We start from the raw sequence: 19,308 nt of genomic DNA on the forward strand, positions 1-19,308 counted from the left end.
TAACATGAAATCTTGAACTCTAAATATACCGACTCAATTTCTTCTTGCTCCCTCTTAATTTCCTGTACATGCTTAACTTTCTTAAAGCTAAAATCACAAAAAAAAAATCACATGCTTTCATTAGCAGTTGCTGAAAATTATTCCTGCTTAGTTTACAGAACTGGTTCTTGAAATGCCTCAATAAATCTGAATGTGCTTTTAAGTTTTTCATTTCCTGTGGTCAGATTAATACACTATACTCAAGTCTGGGCATCTTGCATCCTTCACAGATCTACTGAGAGTAAGTACATACCATTGAGTATCAACCAGAGTAGAAAGTATTGGCAGCTTTGTTTTCATCTCCTCTACTTGCTCTCTCTTTGTTTAAAAAATAAATAAATAAACTATTCCCTAGAATGTAATGTACAAGAATCTGTCATAAAATGGACAAAAGCATTTGACTGCATGTCCTGGTACAAAGACTAACCATTTTCCCTACTAACAGTTCTACCAGCAGTTCTAAAATGAACCTGCAAAAAGCGACTATGTTTTACAACAGGCTTTTACCTCACATCACTTGTTTATGTACCTGTAATTAAATAATTCCTCATAAAACATGATCCAGGCAACCTAGGAATTTCTGCTTAGAGTCCATATTATTTCATACCGGTCAATGGGTATAATGATGATCACCTTTAGTTTCCTTCTGGCAGTCTTGTGAGACAGCAAAAGAACTTGGTAGATATAGAGCTTTACATGTCATCTGTTCCTAACATGATGAAACAGTATGAGAAAATGTGTGAAGCCCACATTTCTTGAAGAATACAGAAGACAGCAGACTCCAAGATGTTAATTTTTTCAGGTTGCCAGAACACTAGCAGTAATAGAAAACAAAGAATTGTGATACACATAAATTAGGCTACATACATTTGGCAGTTATTGTTTAGTTAGCCTTTTTTGTTATTGTTTACTTGCTGGCTTATTACTTAAGATTATATGCAGATCAACGAATTTATACACAAGGCCTGATATCTCACAGCAGGAGGCAGCTAAAACTGTACAACATTCATTAAAATGAAAAGTAGTTACAGAAGAAAACTATTGTCATAAAACAATTATTAGCTGCTATTAGTAAAGAATCCAGTTCTTTGTCATTAAGTATACAAACTCCAACACCTTAAAACAAAAAAAAGTATTAAATACAAGGTAGATTTACTTGCCTAACAAACTCCATACATGGTGATAAATAGTAAGACATAGGTTTTTAGAAATGTTTCTTTTGTAATAAAAATGTTCATATAGATTAGTAAAATTAGATACTTGTTGGAAGATAATATCTGTAATTGCTCTGAAAGGTTATAATCAATATATCTGTTTTTATAAGTGTATTTGATATTTGTATTGAGAAATTTAGAGGGGTACTTTAACCTAAAAGCTGTCTTACATGTGTAATTTCCAATATACACCTTTCAGGAAAAAATTCTGTGGACTTGTTTAGTGACAGGAAGAAGAATATACAGGAAAATATACAAAATTCCAGCTTATAGCTAGTAAGCACCAGAGATGTAGAACACAATAGGTGACTAAATTTTCTGCAGAACTCGTAAGCTAAAGCTTGAGGCTAATGATCTTTAGCAACTCTGTACTCCGCAACTCTCTGCTCTGGGGAAACATCCTTTCAAAAGACTGTCTGGTGCTACAGTTGAATGGAGCATTCATGGCTGAAAAAAAAAGTGATTTCTATAAAGATTAATTACTCTAAAGAAGGGAAATGCTTAGAGTTCAGAAAGCTTTACTTGATCCCACACATTTTTCAGTAGTATCAGCATGAATTGTTACTAGCCATTTCAAAAGCTCACGAGGAAGTTAACACTGACTAAGTAGAAACGTTATTTTATTTCCAGAACTACATAAAGCCAAATTGTTGGAACTCCTCAGCATCCAGAGCTGGAACTATTGAACTTTGACACTAATTTATAGATACTTAAAGGATAGATAAGTGCTCTTGGAAACCTACCCTTGGTTTTCAGAAAGTCCTCCCATTTTTCCTCCCTGTGAAAGCAGTATTCTTTCTTTATAGGCACAGCTAGACAGTGGTCTCAGATTTTAATTAGCGCATGAAAATAAGAGCATGAAATAGAGGTTCATAGACTACTGTATTATATAGGTGGAAGCTTCATCACTCATGCTAAACACACTCACAAATTCCATTTTTTAAATCTGGCTCTACATCCAACAAGGGTACACTAGAGAGGCTGGCTGCTGAACCATTAAAAAACACCAATATAGGACAGGTCAGAACTTGAAAGCAAGAGACCTGTAATTGCCAAAGTTGCATGCTGCAAGAACTGGTTACGTTATGTACTTTCTGTATTACACTCAATCACACTGCACTTGACCAAAGACAAGCTTGAACTTTCTAGGATGTCTGTCCCCTTAAAAAGAAAGATAAATGGATAGAAACTTCTCAGCTACCACACATGGAGAATGTGGTATAGAGCTTTCAAATATCCAGGAAAGGCTTTCACATTAGACAGTCATATGGCCCCAGAGTAATAAATGGTCACCAAAATTTAGATTTATAATTTCTCTGGTATGGTCATGTATGTACAGGGAGGGGGTAAAAGCCAAAGACCTCCTGCTCCTCGTTTTTTACCCTCTTTGCAATCAGGCTGCAATCAGATGCCTTGTATTACAACAATAATTCTCAACACACATGATCTTTGCGCTTTATTTTCTCCAACCAAATGAGCAAATGAAGAAACCCATAGGCAATTTGAGTTCTCCCCAGGATGCTGATGAAGAGAGGTGGCTGGTCATAGCTGGAGAATGAAGCTCTGCTTGCTACTAGTCCGAATTAAACTGCTTCCATCAGAGAAGCAGACACACTGTTATTAAAGGTTATCTGTAGAAGAGGATCTTAGCAACATCTCTGCAGCTATGCATGCAACCCTTATGTAGATACAATGAACAACTTGAAAACCAGGCCTATCATTAATATGGTGTGTTTTGGTCAGCTTGGTAAATTATAATGGCAGTAGCAGCTGCATTATCTGTGTTTGGATTCCTGGTATGATCCTGCTGGATCATCTACTTCCTAATGAGGTTACAAGCCTCAATGTAGCCTTAAAAGATTCCAGAATATTGGTCAGCCATTGCACAAAGGTAAAATGTAGCAGGCCCTGACGAGTGCAATCTTCTTGGCATACTGAACCATACAGCACAACACACTGACTGGGCCAAGAGCCATAGGGTATATACCACATATGTTGGAGAGCTATGATAAAAGAAAGTCCCAAGGACTTTCTGCAGGAAGCACTTGGTTTCTTAGAGTCTCACCAGTCCAGTGTAACAGGACTGGTATATGCAGATGGTTGCCAGGACAATCCAGTGATGTTTACCTCAGCAATCTCTGTTGGCTTAATAACTGCTGCAGCTGGGGATGTTAATAGATTATCTTGGCCTCCAGAACTGCATTAGTATTAACCATATTCCTTGTAATTTTTCAGTTAAATAAAACATTGCCATTATATTTTGATTCATATTTATGTCTAATATTGGTAAAATATCCATTACTTTGTAGGTGTATGTCCACGTATTTATGTGACATAACAGTACATTTTCTTGCCTTTAAAAGCAGACTTATTTTCACTTCTTATGTAAAGGAAAAGGTTAATGAGTACTTCTGTGCTTTGGAGAACTAGCAGTTACTCATCTGGACTTTTCTGTTGACTGCATATTAAACTGTACAACAAAACTGAAAGACTGTTGGGTGTTCACACCATTTCATTAAATGTATTTTGTTGCCCATTAGATCTGAAAAGTGCTTGAAAGTTTCCAGTGTTGTCTTTTGGCCACACATCTGCACTGAACTTTACATATAGTAGTAAAGGTAAACTAGCAGCAGTATATAGTTAAAAAAGCTATCTACAGCTACTATCTACACATTCCATACATGCTGACAGCTAAAAACCAGCCCTTGTGCACTTTTGGAATTGACCTTCTGTATTCTGCATCCTTACACAATCATCTGATTTTCACTTTACTTCCTTTCCCCAGAAAATCCTTGGCTCAAAGGCAGCTTGGTTTCTAATAAACAGAAAGAACTATTACTTCCCTTGCTGCAAAAATCTAGCTCTTCAAGACATTTTGTCCACATAGGTTCTACTCTTGGGCCAATGCAGAAGACCACATTTTTGGGGGTAGCAGTGTTCCTAAATGCCTTGTGCTCATGGGAATATGAAGGACAGACCTTTGTCCATCTCATCCTCATCCACCCTAAACCATCTCTCAAATTTACTCATCAAAAGAGAACCAGAGACCACTGGGCCCTATTTTAGCGGGAAAAAAAGGGCAGAATGCAGAATCCACTGTGACAACACTACTGACACCTAAGCTACAAGCCACAGTTACTGCCTTCTCTAGTTCTCCCAGAAGCTCTTGCCATGTGATAGTAGTAAACTCCACTCTTGCTGGACTCAGATGGGCCAAAACCTGAACAACACCTGAGCAGCAGATGTGCCTTCACATTTCTAAACCATTTTCCTATAGCCTCAATTACATGTTTGGACCACATGCTTAATTTGCTCCTTCCCTGAGAGCTACACCACATGAGTTGAGTACAAATCAGTACACAACAAAGAGTGATGGCCTAATATAAATACTTTAGTCTTTCAATACTAATTTTGTAAGGTCTTTTCAGCTCTGCTAGCTTCCATTTCTGGATGGGAGAAACAGACTGCTCTGCTGCAGATTCACTGTGTTCTCTGCTTACACAGAAAAGCAGCCTTCCTTCTTCCCAGTCCTTTTTTGAATTTACCTTATCATCAGCTGCATTCTTGTAGCTATTAGGGAAAAGAACTGACTCATTTTTGTTGAAGAGTATTTTCTAAGAAAAAGGTCTAATCTTTCAATTTCTGTCAGTTTGTCCTTTCCCATTTATCTTGGCAGAAGTAATTGATTTCTGTTTCTGCATACCATCACTTACACCCCAAGTAACTCTTTACTGACACTCAGGAGCAAAACAGCTGCCCCTTTTAGACACTGTTCAGTGCTAGATTTGCTGTCTGGAGTTGTTTGCAGGAGGACCTTCAGGCTTGTCATCAGGTAACCATATTCAGAAAAATCTTGGAACTGCTTCAGAATTTGTGGTAAAACAACAAAATCATATGGTAAGTGTGAATATTCCCTGAACATTAATCTCCTGTAGAGGCATCCTTGCAAGAATTAAAAGGTATCAGATGCATAGCTTGTAATAAATTACTTCAATTTCTGTATCTCCAGAAATCTCTTCCTGAACATTTTTGGTGTTAACACAGATTTAAGAAGCCTGTCTTTCTTACATTTGTAATCCCCAGGATATGTAGTCCACATGCTCTACACCTTTTGATTTTTGGCCTCACCAACAGGAAGGACAACAACGATATTTCAGTCAATTCCTCATTCAAAACTTCTGCTTTTTAGCAGGATTCATGCACCTCTCCTACCACTTCTTAAAGTGGAGAAGCAATTTTATGCTTTATGTCCATTGTTTTTTATGCTCTGCCTCTCTGAATTACTGCTCATCTTTTTCCAGTACCCAATTCTCTGGCTGCAAAATCTGTTCTTTCATGTCACAGACAAGTCCAGGCTGAGTTCACACAATTCTCCTGGAATTACCGCTGGAGGCTGTGTGTATATACTGGGGAAAATTAACTCATGTTTGATGTATTTCTTGTTCTTTCCACTAAGGATTCTCTACTGGCCACTACAGTGAGATAAATGCCCAGTCCAAGGTGCAGCTCATACAAGGACTGGACTGCTGTACCAGCCATATCACTTGCATTCCATGTGCCAAAGTAAGAAACTCACTTTCAAATATGGGCTGTTTTTTAACAAAAGATTATGATTTTGCAATAATTTCTTAGGCCATGGAAGGAAGAAAACACTCTAGGACAGGCCTCCCCCACTTTTTGTGTTTGTCTATCAAAGGCTCTTCTCAGATCACCTTGCAGAAAAGCAAGAACAATATTCTGAAGGCATAAGATGTAGCTGAACTGTAGCACACTGGCCAGACAAGCCTCAAACAAACTATTGTAATTTTAGTATTGGCACATTGCTAATATGAATTGACAAGGTTTTTTATAAACAGATGTAAGCAATTCCTCCTCCCCAGTAGTTAAAATTGAATGAAATACTGAAGATACCTGCTTTTTATACTGTGTAAATTGATTCCATCATAATTCCACTCTTTTCTTATTATAACCAAGGCACCCTGTGACTACACAGTAATACCCAATCACTGATCTCTCTTTGATATTCTATTTTACTGCTGCATGTGATTAAAAAAAAGGGAGTGAGGAATGATTCTACAAATACCAGTACATTATGTGGACAGGATCTCGATGTATATGCTGGTACTAGGTGCCCGTGACCTATAGATAGTCAAAATAGTCTGATCTTATACTTGTACATTTACTAGAAGGAATCAGTATGAACAACTGATTCAAGAAGTATACTGTCTTCTTTTTATTACATCAATACTGACAACCAAAGTTCTAAAGCCTGAAGACAATCACAAAAATCAGTTATAGTGGTTCCTATCCTGCCTTGTTTTCCTGTGCTATTTAATTTTTATAAATGCTACCTGTCAGTGCCACTCACATTCTTGAAAACAATTTCATTTTCTAATTAATTTTTCTTCTTTGTAAAAAGCAAGATTAGGGGAAAATAAAGCAGTAATCTAGTTGTCTAACCTTTAGTTAAGGATGGGATGCTGGAAGAGGAGTCAGGGGACCAAAGATCCTGTTCCCAGTTCTGCCATGTTGCTATGACAACTCTCTACTTCATTGTCTTCATCTGCAAAAGGTGGAAATTCATATTTATGCACATTTTAATACACTGTGTAATAAACTTAATTTCAATAAATATTACAAGCAATTAATTACATTCCTTTGCTTTGCTTTTACATACCATTTCCATTTGACGTGTTTAGTTCAGCTGAGATTGAAATAAAAGATATTGTAAGAACACCAACTTCTTGCAGAACTTCTGGACTAATCACATATGAAACAACAAAGTATCCTGGTTTCCAAGTTTATGCCAGACATCCAGGTGTAACTATTGATCAGCAAATTCAGTATTTTGAGAAAAGAAGAAAAGATGTGTTTATCAAGATCTTAAAGTTTGTTTTATGCCACTGTAGTTTCCAAAGAAAATATTTAAAATGGAACATAATCTGTGTCACATTTGCAAAAGTGGCCTCTTCAACAACTCAAAAATTTTTATTTGGGTGCCAATGTGTATAAAATGATCATGCACCTAATATACAAACTGAAGTTTGTAAGCTACGCACAAAAATAATGAGAGGTAAAAAATCATTATGTTCAAAATCATTACAGCAGTTTGTCCTTCCAGAGAGCTAAAACAAACAAAAGTAGGAACTGTATGGAGAGAGTGCCAGACTTGCACTTTTCAATAATCTGGTTTTAAGATCATGCCTTTACAGCCATGATATTTTGCAAGTAGTATAGTCTTATAGGATGAATTGAATTAATTTTGACATTGCTGTGTGTTTGGTTTACAATTGATATTTCTATGGAAAAGTTAGTACAAGGCTAAATAATAGTCAGAAACCCACCCCAAAAATTTGAAATAATTATTATGAGAGAAAAATAATAATCACACTGCTGAATAGATTCATAGTGCTTTTACAACATGCACTATTCTGATCCCACATCTCAAAGACATAGTAAAACTGAAAAAGGTACACACAGCAATGGCAGTAACTGATTACATCCATATAAGAAATAATTGAATTGACTATGTCTCTATTCTAGAAAAGAGACAACCAACATGGCAAAGGCCTACAAAGGCCACATGGAAAAATGAGTAAAGAGCAAAGGCTTATTGTATCTTACAATATAAATATTATTTGCATCAAATGAAACTAGCAGGTGCCAGGTTCAGAAACAAACAGGAGATTTATTTACACACTGTATGAAAAACTCTTTACCACAGAAGGCTGTGGATGGTAATAGTTTACATGTGTTCCAGAAGAATTCTAGAAAGGATTGGTCAATTTCATCAAGAAAAATACACTGAGGGCTGTTACACTGAAAAAAATCACAGCTGTCTGAGGAAGACTGTGGCTCACAGATTAGTGGATACTAGAAGAGTATCCAGGCCTGTTATTATGCTCTTTTGAACTGTTACTGTTGACTGCTCCAAGAGACATAATGCTAGGATAGATGGACCTTTAATCTGATACAGCATTACTAATCTAGAGTCAGTAAACTCACTTCAGGTGCAGCTTACAGAGAACAAGCTACATGAGTTTAAGTCTTTGTGAGCACCTCCTGCTGGTCTTTTTAAAGGAAACAGCCTCATCATAACAAACATTCATGCTTTAATAAAAATGATTAATTTGCTTCAAAATCAATTTGTGTTACTAAAATTCTGCACTACCACAAAATATAAGCAAAACCATCTATGAAACAAACTCTGTGATAAGGCTATGGACTCCCTTCAAATGCCAGCATTTAGTAATCTTCTGACCTACTTACATGAGACAAGTAAGTTTTTCTTCACTTATCAGAATTTTTGCTTCACTTTTTGCATTGTACTCTTTGCCATGTCACCCAGTGAAATCAGAGTGGGTTTGAATGACTTGACAGTAACACACTTGGTTTGAACAGGTACTTCTATAAATCCTAATACTTGTGAAATTTAATTGCTTCTAGTATGGTAGAGGCAGAATCCCTAGAAGAAAATAGCACACACACACAGAGGTTTGAACAGTGAGGCAAAATGAATATAATTTTCTACTCAAAGCAAAGCAAAATTATTGTGCAGAGCATGTTCATTTAGGTAATATCAAAGATATCATCCAAAATGTTGAAAGTCATTAATAAAACCAAAGTTTTATATATAATATAGTGTCTGAATATCTGTATATAATATCTGAAGGGGTCTAAAAGCAAGGCTTTTTACAAGCTCTGAAAAGTTGAACATGTTTTCTTCAAAGGTTGATTTATAGATATATTTGGTTTTATATGTAATTAAATGTCCTTTTAATTTCAAGTAAAGATGCAGGTAGTTCTACTTTTTAATTGCGTCTGTGAATATAATCTATTTTTTTACAGTTCTTTTTGTGCTATAGGTAGCACTATATATTTGGCACAGAGAACAAAGATAAGTAGCAAATTGTCAATGGCTATTTACTTTCATTTCAAAGAAAGTCTTACTCTGACCGACATTTATATTATTGGAGAGGAGTGATGGGAAGAGGAATTTTATTCACAAAAATGACTAAAATTTGTTTTTACAAAATAATGAATCATGCAAGCCCATTACATAGCAGTCTCAAGCCTTTCTCCAATAGGATTTGGAATCTAAACATGTGTCCAGTAGAGAATAAGTCTATGAAAATTCTAATCAAACTGAATCAAACTTTGCATGTTGCAAAGTTTAAGCCTGCCAAATTATAAAATATTTATAAAACAATTATAAAATATTATCATACTAATTCAGAAAATTTCTAATAAATCATTCAGGTAAGTAGCTTGAGTTCTGAGTTTCTTAATTAAGTTTTTCTAACTTTTATCTTTATAGAATTAATTATAGCATAAATCTTTCTACTACATTAGCACACATAAAATGTCATGCAAGAGTTTTTTCTCCATCCAGGCATTGCTGTGCCTGCAATAGTAGAACCTAGTCTTAAGCTTTCCAAACAATGTAGATATTCACTCTACAATAAACATAAATAAAAATTAAAAAGGAAAAACAGCCATTGTAAGAGAAGAGAAAAATCCAAGAAAGTCAGTCCCAGGGTTCCACCAGTGAAATGGAAATAAAATGTGTTGCTGGTATATATGGTTTTAGAGTATGTAAAATGTCCATGAAGAAACTGCCATTCTCTGCCATCTTCCTCTGTTGGAAAAGTCACCTGCAGCATTCAACTGCAAAATGCAGTCAGATTTAAAAAGCCTTAATATTGCAAACTCTGTCAGGCAGACACCACTTACTATCAGGTGTCTTCAAAATCAATTACGTAACAACTTTAATGAGAAGTAGGAAAAGTGTACCAGGTAGCTTTGTCTAAAATAAAAACAAACCTTCTCTCACCCCAAAACTGACAGCTTCCATCTTTCCTAGCCCTGAGATAAGATGGAGATTGCTGATCCTGTAAGAGGCAATTTCGCAATTCAAATTTTTTAGTTAGTGAAGAAAGAGAAGGTACCTATGGAAGGCACAAGCCTTTCTTCCCCCCACTTTTCCAGAACTCTAGTTAACTAGTTACCAGATTACTTTTCAGAATGATATGAAGGGCAGCCAACACAGAGGGAGTAAGCTGTGGTCTTATTCTTCAACCCAAGATCCAAACTGACAAACTGTGTATAGCAAATGGGGAAGGGAAGGAGAAAACTCGACAGGATGAGGAGCAAAAGAATAAGCTTAGTCTGGATGAAAATCAGTCTAAGAATGCTGCTAAAAGCAGATATGTAAGCTTTTATCCCCCTTTGAAGTCATAGCTATTAAAAAGGCAACTAACATTCATGAGTTCTTCTGAAATCTTCCCTTCTAGTTTCTAAAAAAAACCCCAAACCAACAAAATAATCCCACACATACAAAGATGTTCAGCCTAAGACTGGATCTTCCAAGCAACTAACAGAGACTATGACTTCAGATTATAAAACAGCACTTCTAAAATCATCATCTTCCATAAAATAAGACCTGCTAGATGGGCGCCCTTTCTTTATACACTAAGTCTCAAAAGATACCAAAAAACTTCTCTATTTCTATGAACACTGCAGCAGGCACTGGTGAACTCAGCTGATCTGCAGAAAATAACCCAAGGGTTTTATCAGACCAAAAGCTGAACCTAAGCCAACAAATATTGAATACACTACATAAAAAGGGAAGGTTTATGTAATATGTGAATTATTCCCACTCAAAGCACTAATAAGGCCTCCTTTAATACTGTGGGATGTTTTAGCACTATCCTTCCAGACAGACCAATTAAAAGCTAAAGAAAAAAATACAGATCTAGAAAGCACGACTGGTGAGAAAAATGGGTAGCTTGTTATGGCTAGACAGAAGATTAAAGAGTGACCTTGTTACAATTACCAGATATGAGGAAATGCATACAAGGCTGTGAAAAAGAGAATAATGAACTGTTCAACAGATCTATGAGCTTTATGACAAAACATGGCAGTCCTGAACAGCAACCAGTGTGACTTAGACTCGTGTCTGGGAAACTATTTCTAGCCTTACCACATCACTGGAGATTTTAGACAATATAACAAAACATTAAGAATAGATGAAGTATGAGTTATCCTGCCCTGTACCAGGAGGATCAACAAGATGGCCTTCCCTCCAACTCCTATCAAATCATATGAAATGTAAACCACAAAGAAGAGCAGAAGAGATTAAATAATTTCATTCTACTATATTCCAAAAGCCGAGATGCATCTGCATTAAGTAGGAAGATGTATATATATGTATTCTGCCATGGTGTAACAGATATACACATTTTTAAACTATTGCCAACACAAAGCAGTACAGCAACTTGATTTATTATATGCAGATTCTTCTGCATCATTGCTAAACAGTACACTGGTCCAAAGTTACTAAAATACTTAAAAAACTATACATTATGTAAACAAAACATAAATAAGACAGCATAGTTCTTTGTACATATAGTTTAGTACAGATTGTTAGGAATTAATGAATATGTACAATTCTATACCATAGACTGCATTTTTACAATGCATAAATATTTTTTTTTTACAGAAACAGATCAAAAATAAATTTGACAAATAAAAAGGAGATATATATACTGTCATAAACACACTGGCAAACAGTCCATACTGTAAGATGGAACATATGCAAAAGGCTAGATTTCTCCAAACTAAAATGTTTAATGAACTCATTGGTCATTTCTGACCTTTTTACTAAACAACTCTCGGAAAACTTCTCTCTGACAAACTAAATAAATTTTTCTTCCTCCTAAGTCCCACAGGTAAACAGGAAAGAACTGTAATCTTAAGTAATTTTGAGTAAATCAACAGTTTCAAACAAGGTAAGAAATTATTCAATAGTTACAACTTCCAAAGTCAGAAGAATGCCCCAAAATTTCAAAGTGGCTCATTTGCGGTAAATTCAGGATGCAGCTTTGTCAGGTTTATCAAGGCAAGATGACTGAGATGCAGGGACAACAGTGGAAGGATTTCTGCTTGTGGACACAACAACAGGAGGCAGTGATGAAGACAGGGAAGAAACTTTTGATGTTGGAGTATTTATAGCATTCAAAATGGCTCCCTCTGGACTGACCAACAGTTTTTTGATAGAAGTGTCTAAGTGAAACACTGAAGCATTGCTTGGTAAATGAGAGTTCGGAGGATGAACAGCAGAAACCACAGAAGATGTAGCTATAACATTAACAGGAGATTTTATCACTGAAGACACAGACAGTGTTGCTGGAGACAGTGGAGTACATGAGCTAGCTGGAGTACTAAATATCTGGGGTGTTGCATGTACGACGGGTAAAGCATCTGCAGATCCAAAAGAGTTCACAATTTTTGTAGAGCTTTTCAAAGGATGTTTTGATATTTGCCAACTTAATGAATTACTTGGTGCTAGCATGATTTTTGAGGTTACTGGATTAACAATTGGTACACCTTGACCCTCTTGACCATGGTTAATAGTTAAAGAAGGAGTCTGTTTTGTATTGCAAGAGAGAAGAAGAACATGGCTGCCAGCTCCAAGGCCTTGTGGTGGAACAACAAAACGAGTACCATTAATCATTATCTGAGTTCCAGGTGCCAAAGGCATACAGGTGTTAATGACTATTTTCTGTTGAATGCAAGGTTCATTCAACTGACCTCCTGCCTGGCTTGTTACAGTTGGTGAAGCTGCAGACATCTGAATGGTAGAAGCACAAGTGTAAGCATGACTTTGTTTCTCTGTACTGACAGGCACCTGCTGGCATTGTAGGGAAGAAAAACTGGGAAAACTAATGACTTTACCTGTATTTTGTGATGGAGGGGGCAACACACTCTGAGGTTTGTGATTACCTGCATTACTTGGCACAGCAGCTGAAACTCCTGGTGATTGAAACTGAAGCAGTGTGGGCAACTGGCTTTTTGGTACTGGAGGAGGAGCTGGAACTGCTGCCAACTGAGGAACTGTATGTAACACTTTGTGGGGGTTGGCTACAGATCCAGGCAAGCTAATGACTGGAAATTGCAAAGCAGATGCTAAGTTTTGAGGAGATACTGTTGGTTGTGTTGTTGAAATCAGCACAGATGAAGCAAGATGTCCTGTTTTCACAGTTGATATACCCACAGTACTTCCAATATTTGACGTACACAGTCGATTACCCAGAATTGGCCTTATTGTTGAGGGATCATTTCCACCAACCAAGACAGTGGGCCGTGTCCCAGAAGACATCCCAGTTGATGTTACTGAAACAGATTCTACACATGCATTTGCTGTTGTTACTGTAAAGGCATTTTCAGCTTTTGTTGCAACACATACAGATTCATTAGATGACACAGCACTTTGACTCACAAAACTTGGAACAGGAACCAAAGTACTACTACTTGTCAAAGATAGCGCCAAGCCCACACTCTTTTTGTCTTCTCCCTTAGAAATGGAAGAGTGCAATATATTAACATGTGGAGGCTGTTGTGCATTGCCTTTAGTATTTACAATGGTTTGACCTATATTTAGTCCAATTTTCACATCTTTTACTTGAGCAATAGTTGGTGATGAATTTATTCTTAGTGGTGGTACTGTAGATGGAATCAGAACCAACTGTGGTTGCTCTGTGGCACTAACAAAGGTTTTGCTTAGGGAAGAAGGAAGGTTATGTTTGAATGACTCTGCAACTAGACTGGTGGTTGATGGGCCATTGGCAATTTGTGTGTTAATGAAAACCAACTTCTGAGCATTAACACCAGTGGATACCGGAGAGGGTATAATACTGACTCCTGATGCCCCACAGGGTGATAAAATAGGTGGATTTGTGACTAATGTAAGCTTCTGGACTGGGGTACCACTGATTAAATCTCCATTTGTTCCTGAATTAGACTCAGATTGTATAAAAGGATTTGTTTTAGTATCACTTTGTTGTTGCACAGAAGAAGTGGTAGTTATGACAGTGTTATTTTGTCCAATGCTAGTCACACTAACAGGACTGTTTGGAGTTGCTGACATCAAATTGCTAGCTAATGAAATGGAGGATAAAGGAGGAGAGGACACATAGCAGGAGTTCTCTATTACTTGACCCAAAGTGCCCCCAACAGCAGGCTGCTGTAATGTGAATTTGATGTTTTTCTCCATTGCCTGGGTAAAATCAGCTGGGAAAGCTGGTATGTTAACAGAAGCAGTTGTTGAGGGGGCAAATCCAGAAAGAGATGATTGTCCAATATGTGGGAGACCAGACATGGCTGTTGCTACAGATGGAAGAGTAGAGCATGATAATGCTGTGGTTTTTGGCACAAGAAAGGCCTGAAGTTGAGGTGCGTAAGTGAAAACTGAACTAGAAGATAAACTACTAGGTGAAATCTGGTCTGAGTTTGTTCGCACTTTAACAATCCCCGTGTTTCCACCTCGTGTTGTGACCAGAATAGATTGTGATTCTCTTATACACACCGTCTTCAGCTCTTGCCTAGTTTCAAAGGAGTCAATTGTCTGCTGTGATGCAAGACTATGACAAGCAGAAGCAGTGTTTGTAAACCCACTTAATGCTGTTGCTGATATCAAAGACTGGCTAGCTGTGGAAAGAGTAGGTGAAGTCAAAGACACAGAAAATGTGGCAGTTGAAACTGTAGTCTTGATTTTGTCAGTTTCAGTTTGGCTCACCTTAGTTGATGATGATAATAAATTACCTGCTGAAGTTACAGCAGGCAATGGTTGTGCAGTGTTCATTGGACCAGTCACTTGTGACAAGTGGGTAATATTCTTGTCAAAAATTGTACTAGGTGACTGAGTGGTAGCATTTGCAGGGCCTGTTACCAGAACAGGTGTTAAAGAAACACTGACATTTGGTATTTCTGGTAAAGTTGTACAGTACAGCTCAGATGATTTTTGTTGTAGTGTCTGAATGTCCTTGGACACAATTTTTCCTTCCTTCTGCTGAATAAGAAAATTCTTAGGTAAAATAAGAACTTGTTGCATGACTTTTTCTCCAGTTTTAGGGTCAATCACAGGTTGCATTTGAATTTTCACAGAGCTGTTGTGAAGGTCTATTGGTACACAGTGGCCATTTGGCATTTTATATACCATTTGTAAAGGAGTCTTTGAACTGGTCTGGCAGGGCAATGCTGGTTTTATCAGTGATGATTCCAAAGGCGATAAAACTGGCTTTTCAGAAGTAGATACATTTATGCCTGGGGGAGGTGACAGTTGACTTGTTAAGGTCACTTTGTTCCCAGTATTCTTGGCAAGCAAGGCCTGGATGGGTTTGGTCCCTTTCAGAAAGTTTGATACTGATGTTGCAGGATCTGTCAAGGAAAATGATTTTAGAGTTGACCCTTCAAATTGTTTCAGCTCAGTCAAACAACTATCTGGCTGCAGGCTACTTTCTGAACTCTGGACCACAGCTTCATTAGTGCTCAGCTTAGCTTTCTTCCTTGGTGAAAGCTCATTAGTGCTCTGATCCAGACAACTATTTTGCTTGGACTGTCGTTTAACACATTTGGGCAATGTCTTCTGCATTTCTTTAGAAGCTGATTCTTTTTTCAGAATTCTGTTTTTTCCTGCAGGTAAATTCATCTCTAATAGTTTCATTTCACCTGCAAGGATATTAAAACAGAAATTGTGTTTTACACATTTGCAACTGATACCGATATATAACAATGTTACAGTCTTTAGCTAAAGGCAAAATGCTAGTTTGCAAGTGTAAGGATATGTGGAAGGAGAATGTCTGCTTCTTTAAGGGCATCTGGTCAAGGACCTTTTTCCATGCAAAACGGAGATAATAAGGAAAGGAGGAAGTAATAAACAAGAACATAGAGGCACACAAACCTGACCAGTATGTATGACAGTGAGGAAAACCAAACCTGGTCATTCATAGTAATTGATGAAGGCATATTAGAGTGTGAGAATGTTTATTCCTGCAAGGTTCTCTCATCAAGGACCTGGTCAATTGGGAAACAGGGAGAAGCCAGAAAAAAAAAATACAGAGACACAGATCTAACAAAACAAACAAGGAGACAATGACAAGGAACAACCTCACCGATCACACCAACTGATGGGTTATCAAGAAACTGCAGATGCCTCTTCCAGGAAGATTAACTTGGACTTTGCAACCGATATGACTGTAAACCAGGGGAGATCCTAGACGCTGGGCTGGGAGGGGTGAGGGAATCAGTAGAGCTATACAAACCCATGAAGGGATGTGCAGAGGAAAGGGGAGCACGGACAATGGACCTCTGCAAGGACAGAGCATGAGGTCACAGCTTGTGTGCCTGGTGCCGGCTGCTGGGGCATGAGTGTCTGTATCTTCCCCAAATCCAGTGTGTGTGGGGGCAGTGTGTGTGTATTCACTGGCATACTTCAAGTTGGTGAGCAGTGGGGCCTGGGGTCTGGGCTAGCGTATCAGGCGGACTTGTGACAGGGGGGTGGCTGTGGGACAAGGGCGTGAGTGCCACATGTTTCATACTGAGCATCGAACTGGACCAGTCAGCGAGCAGGAGATACGTGAAGTGGATAGGAGGGCCCAGGATGCAGGCAGGGGTGCCGGGTGGATAGAGGGGCCATACACTGAGGTTTTGGCAAGGTTTTGGCAGTGCAGGGCTGCAGGGGGGTCTCTGTGAGGAGAGGCCAGGAGCTGCCCTGTGCCAGACACAGCTGGCTCCAAAACAGATACACTGCAGGACATGGCTGAGCCTGTCAGCCAGGCTGGTGATGCCTCAAGGAAAATGCTGTGCAGAAGAGTGTGACAGAGGAGTGAAGAAAAAATGTAGGAGAAACAACCCTGTAGACACCAAGGTCAGTAAAGAAGAAGGGGAAAGAGGTGCTCCAGGCAGTGCAATGGATTCCCCTGCAACCTGTGAAGACCATGGTGAAGCAGGCTGAAACCCTCCCATGGAGGACCATGCTGGAGCAGGTATCTACACTGCAGCCTGTTGAGGACCTCATTCCACAGAGCAGGCGAATATACCCTGAAGGAAGCTGCAGCCCATGGAGAGCCCACACTGGAGCAGGCTCCTGACAGGAACTGTGGCGTATGGGGGATCCACACCGGAGCAGTCTTATCCTGAAGGACTCTAACCTGTGGAGAGGACCCATGCTGGAGCAGTTCATAAAGGACTGCATCCCATGGGAGGGACCCCACACTGGAGCAGGACAAAAGTGTGAGGATGGAGCAGCAGAGATGAAGTGTTATGAAGTTAGCTCAACCTCCAATCCCCATCCCCCCGTGTCACTTGACAGGGGAGGATGTAGAAGAACTGGGAATGAAGCTGAGCCTGGGAAGAAGGGGGGGGGGGGCAGATGTTTTAGTTTTTGGCTTTGTTTCTCACCATCCTACTCTATTTTTAATTGGCAATAAATAAAATTAATTTTCCCCAAGTGAGTCTATTTTGCCTGTGACGGTAACTGGTGAGTGAGCTCCTTGTCTGTATCTTGACCCCTGGGCTTTCCCATCTTATTTTCTCTCCCTGTCTTGCTAAGCAAGGGGAGTGACAGACTGGCTGGGTGGGTGTCTGGCAGCCAGCCAAGGTTAACCCACCATAAGCATAAATTCCAATCAGGCCTACTATGTTATCACAGAAATAGTTAAGCACAAAAATGGCAAAAACTTGCATTAATCAGAATCTTCACCTTGGTCATGTCTGCTGTCTTCTAGTCACATCCGTCAGACATACATCACAAGCTATTTCAATATTATCACAGTAGTAGTTAAGGTAAAAAGTAGGACACAAGCTCACATGGAAAAATTAAGCTCCTGAATCAAGTTCAAGCTATCAAATTCCAGTAAATGCTTACCATTGTCTAGGTGATCTTTTTTGGGAACTTCCACATGTTCTGCAGACTCTGAAGATTTATTGCATACTACTGCAAAAGAATCTTTGCCAGAATCAACTTCACTTTCATCATTACTCCACAATTCTCTGGTAAATTTATCATGGTCTGGATGTCTTTTAAAGTCATCATAGTCCTTCTTCAATCTAGACCTTGAAAATAACAAAACTAACTTTACTAAAGAATGACACAATTTTAAACTTTTTTTTTAAATTTGTATTTGCTGCCATACAAAAAGTTGGTGTAGAATTAATTGCCTGTACCCTTCAAAAAAATCACAGGGTAGCTCTGTCTGCAAGTCTCTGAAACCCAGAAAATGTAAAGTGACAGTAATGTCCCTTCCCTCACCAAAACTGCATACTATGTCATTGAGCCCTCTAACAACAGGCAAAAAGACTGAGTCAAATATGATCATCACTGTTTTACTGCATCCATCTTCTATTTCTTTCTTCATCTTGCATTGTGACAAATGTACCTGTATGGACTTGTGTATGAACTGTAACAAGCCTACTCTTTCCTCTGAAGGCAACCCCAACTAGAGAATTAAGTAAATCCTGTTTTTCTTAAATGCATCACGCTTTTGGCCCAGCTATGGGACGGTAATGTAACTTTCTCTTTTAAGAAAACTTTCCTATCTATGGGCCATTAGAACAGCTGCCACTGTCATTTCCATAGGCTCACACTCCACTAAAGAATTCCACTAAAGATGGAAATACATAGCCACTTTACTCATTTGAACACTGTTCAGAAACACATTCACTTACCTTGATACTCCTAAACTGCTACACATTTCCATTGTCCCTTCTTCTAAACTATTGTTTAGATGAGATCTATGGGGTATTTTAGTGTACAAATACAGTGAACTACAAGATTCAGCTGGTGGTAACCAACACAATATCCAGGAGGATTATTTAGCAAACGAATAAGTAGGATTATAGCAATTAGCACCTTGTGTGCAACAGAATCTAGACTCCAGTCTGGATCTAACCCTTATGACAGTAAGAATAAGATCTTAAATTTACCCATTCTTATGCGTTAAAATAACAGTTGTTTGCATTGAGTGCAGCAATGGCCAGCTGCTCTCTAAGGGATGGAGAGGGAGGAGCCAAGCATGATGTCACAGCTGGCAAGGCACGCACCTCACCAGCCAGGACATCATCCCACCACCCCTGAACGAGGGAGCAGGGCAGGCCTAGGGGTGGTAACTGAGTTCAACCAAGAGCCCAGATCAACAGGCAAGCTCCTGGTGCTGAGGCAGGTCTGAAGTCAAGCTGGGAAGTCAATTCACAGTTTCAGATCAGGACCAGGTCCAGT

The 19,308-nt window shown here is 38.6% G+C and overlaps 1 protein-coding gene across 7 annotated transcripts in view; it reads right to left on the bottom strand.

Annotated features, from left to right (window-relative positions):
- Window positions 1-11,355: 11,355 nt before the first annotated feature.
- BRD10 (bromodomain containing 10) overlaps window positions 11,356-19,308 on the bottom strand; it is a 52,360-nt gene continuing 44,407 nt past the window's right edge. For 5 of the 7 annotated variants that reach the window (XM_072859003.1, XM_072859004.1, XM_072859002.1 and 2 more), the window contains 2 exons: window positions 17,959-18,146; window positions 11,357-15,761 (listed from right to left, as the gene is read on the bottom strand). In XM_072859003.1, the coding sequence (XP_072715104.1) occupies window positions 12,124-15,761; window positions 17,959-18,146 (3,826 nt within the window). In that variant the 3' untranslated portion in view covers window positions 11,357-12,123. Of the gene's footprint in view, window positions 15,762-17,958; window positions 18,147-19,308 lie in introns of all 7 variants that reach the window. The other 2 variants (XM_072858999.1, XM_072859000.1) reach the window with 1 other exon arrangement.

The sequence above is a fragment of the Ciconia boyciana genome, chromosome 4, assembly GCF_034638445.1.
Source record: "Ciconia boyciana chromosome 4, ASM3463844v1, whole genome shotgun sequence".
Taxonomy (NCBI): Eukaryota; Metazoa; Chordata; class Aves; order Ciconiiformes; family Ciconiidae; genus Ciconia; species Ciconia boyciana.